The sequence below is a fragment of the Phyllobates terribilis genome, unplaced genomic scaffold, assembly GCF_046119375.1.
Source record: "Phyllobates terribilis strain yellow unplaced genomic scaffold, ASM4611937v1 Scaffold_6__1_contigs__length_29720123, whole genome shotgun sequence".
NCBI lineage: Eukaryota > Metazoa > Chordata > Amphibia > Anura > Dendrobatidae > Phyllobates > Phyllobates terribilis.
The window spans coordinates 28866033-28869022 of NW_027362766.1; the positions used below are offsets into that span (position 1 = coordinate 28866033).

General features: G+C 38.9%; 1 protein-coding gene across 1 annotated transcript; it reads right to left on the minus strand.

Moving 5' to 3' along the window:
• Nucleotides 1-1761: 1761 nt before the first annotated feature.
• Nucleotides 1762-2730, minus strand: LOC141152614 (olfactory receptor 6F1-like). Its single transcript, XM_073637166.1, has one exon. The coding sequence runs from the start codon at nucleotides 2728-2730 to the stop codon at nucleotides 1762-1764; it is 969 nt and encodes a 322-aa protein (XP_073493267.1).
• Nucleotides 2731-2990: the final 260 nt, after the last annotated feature.

Here is a 2990-nt window from a genome sequence, read left to right on the forward strand (position 1 = left end):
ATATCAGAGCTCACAGCCCAGCAATAGCGATAGGGAGAGAAAGCCCAAAAACATTGGACAAATGCTCAAGATATAAATGTGTTATTACTACAGTAGTGAAGAATATGAGTATAACAGTCTGTGCATAATAGAGATTTACTTGATTATGGGACATAGAGCTACAAAAGGTGACAGCAGTAGTGACAGACTGTGTGTTTGGTCAATGATATGGTCTAGCTAGCATTTGTTCTGCTAAATTTAAATTACAGTTACACATTTTTTCTTCATTCTTAATGCACTAGAAAGCAAAAGCAGGCCATGGAAAAAATCCTTTCTATGATGAGGGGAATAATTGTTATTTAAAAATATGAAATAAAATTCCAATACATCACAACAGGCACACAAGGCTTAGGAGCAGGAGCCCTCTTTCCTTAATGATAAAGTCCTGGGAGGGGTTGAAATGTTGATCTATCTCTCATCTATGTTGCATATGACCTTGCACCTTTAATGTTTGGCTACATGTCTACCACATGAAAGACAGGAGAAAACGGAGTGTGCAAAGGTATAAAAGTCAAAAAACTATATTGAACACTATTTAAAAAAAGCTATCGCATGATAAAATGCTTTGCAGATAAATGATGTGTTAACCAAGAGTGATCAAAACCACACGAAGAAGCCCATGAAATCCAATGTATACAGCAAGTGTTAATATGGCAGGAGAACACCCCTAAAGTCACCAATAATAAATATATTGTGGTATTCTTAAGAGAGTAGCAGAATCTAGAAGTCACTAGTGTGACATGACAAAGAGGGGTAAACCATACCAGAGTGGTGATGAGGACTCAGGTTGACTGGCAGTAGATGGACAGAAGGCCCGACTTGCGCTTCATGTGTTTCAGTGCTCACTTTCTCAAGGACTGATGTCTACCACGTGCCTGCACACTAAATAAACTATTTTGCATCTTTTAAATAAGAGTGTGCGGTGAATTACTCTCTTGCTTCATCATGAATTCCAAACCTTGTTGTACCAGCACCTTGACAAACCCACTGTGTATAAGCCAACTTTCTTTACCTACCTCACAAAGTGAGCATGCTGCAAATTATTTTTGGTTTGCACATCTGTTTTACTAGTCAAATTTTACATCCGTACATGCCACACCAATACAGAGGTCTATTGCCGGCGCTAGCTTTTTCTTCTGTGACCGGAATGTTGGTGAAGGAGGAAGACAGCGTCTTGCAGCCCACTTCAAATAGGCATATAGGGACCAAAAATTATGTCTGACAGAGGTCACAGGCACTCCAAGTGCATTATTACAGTCTATTGCCCATCAGCGCATACCTCCAAATCCTGTTTTCCAGGGCTTTAGATGCAAGCCCAAATGGAGCCACTGACTGCAGGCTAAAACACATTCTGAACTATTTAACCCAAGGGTTTAAAGTGTGAGTTATCTGTAGTTTAGTAGAGGAGGACGATATCACGTTGAATGGGCGGCTCTGTGGCAAATGAGAAGCCTTTTGTGTTCTAAAATGGTCTTTATTGCCCAACACATTTTGGCGCCGAAACGCAAGGTAAAAAAACCCACAAATATATGTAGTTTAAACTCCTTACATTCAGAAAAATTCTAAAGGGTTGTACCATCTTCTCTCTTCAAGAGCCACACTGCTCCCCAACCAGCCGTCTTCTTGATTGAGAGAGGATCAGACTATCCTAATTAATTAAATGGATTAAATATTTACACAAAACTTAAGGCCATTTTTTACAGGTGTGTCACTTTATTCATCTCAATGTAATGCATTAAATTGACTCGTAGATAGTAATTTATATAAACTGCCAGGTGTCAGCTTTCGCAGAGCTTTTTTTACATCTTTGTTCCTCAAACTATAAATGAGAGGGTTTAGCATTGGGATGATGGTGGTGTATAACACAGACAATGGTTTATCTTGAGCAAGCAAATACTGGGATGAAGGTCTCATGTGCATGATTAGTACAGATCCATAAAAGAGAATTACAACAGTTAAGTGAGATGTACATGTAGAGAAGGCCTTCTGCCTTCCAGCTGAAGAGGCAATTTTAAGGATACTGGATATGATGAAAACATATGAAATCAATGTAAGCAAAAAGGCTGGAAGGGCTACCACTGAACCAACAACATAAGTCATGATTTCAATGAAAAGCTTATCAACACAGGATAAATTTAATAATACTGACAAGTCACAGTAAAAGTGATTGATGACACGGGGTTTACATAATGGTAGTTGCGATATAACCACTGTGTGTGCCAATGGATCCAAAAATCCCACCACCCAAGAGGCGGTTGCCAGAAGTAAACATGTCTTCTTGTTCATTAAAATTGGATAATGTAATGGTTTGCAAATGGCCACATACCGGTCATAAGACATGGCAGTCAAAGATACAAATTCAGTGCAAGCCAACGACATAAAAACATACAGTTGGGTGATGCAAGCCGCAAATGAGATCTTGCTTGAACCTACTGTGAGAATAGAGAGAAGCTGTGGTTGAGTAACAGTAGAGTAAGATATATCAAGAAACGACAAGTTACTGATAAAAAAGTACATGGGGTTGTGCAGTTCATGGCTGATGCAGATGACCATAATTATAATAAGGTTTCCTAAAACAGTGAGAATATATGTGAGAAGGAAGACAGCAAAAAGAAACAACTGGAGGTCAGGAACTTCTGAAAACCCAAGGAGAAGCAACTGTTTGCCACGACTGGTATTGTGAAAGTTCATCTTCACTCTTATTCTATTTTGAGCTGCTGTGTATAGAATAAAATTGTAATTAATTACTTTAAAAAAAGGGAACAAAACTTATTTGAAATAATCTTGGAGTAGGAGCAACTCTTCTTGAGTAGTTTTCTTCTTTGGCTTTTCATCAAACTGATGTTTACAGCATGTTGCAATATCAGTGTGAAGACACAGGTGTCAGTGGGTGCTTTTGTCCACTGGCACGGAAAGAACCGCATGGACCAATGCTCATACCACTGAATGCC

Excerpts from the sequence above, each read along its gene's own strand:
- LOC141152614 (XM_073637166.1), bottom strand. The coding sequence starts at position 2,730 with ATGAACTTTCACAATACCAGTCGTGGCAAACAGTTGCTTCTCCTTGGG.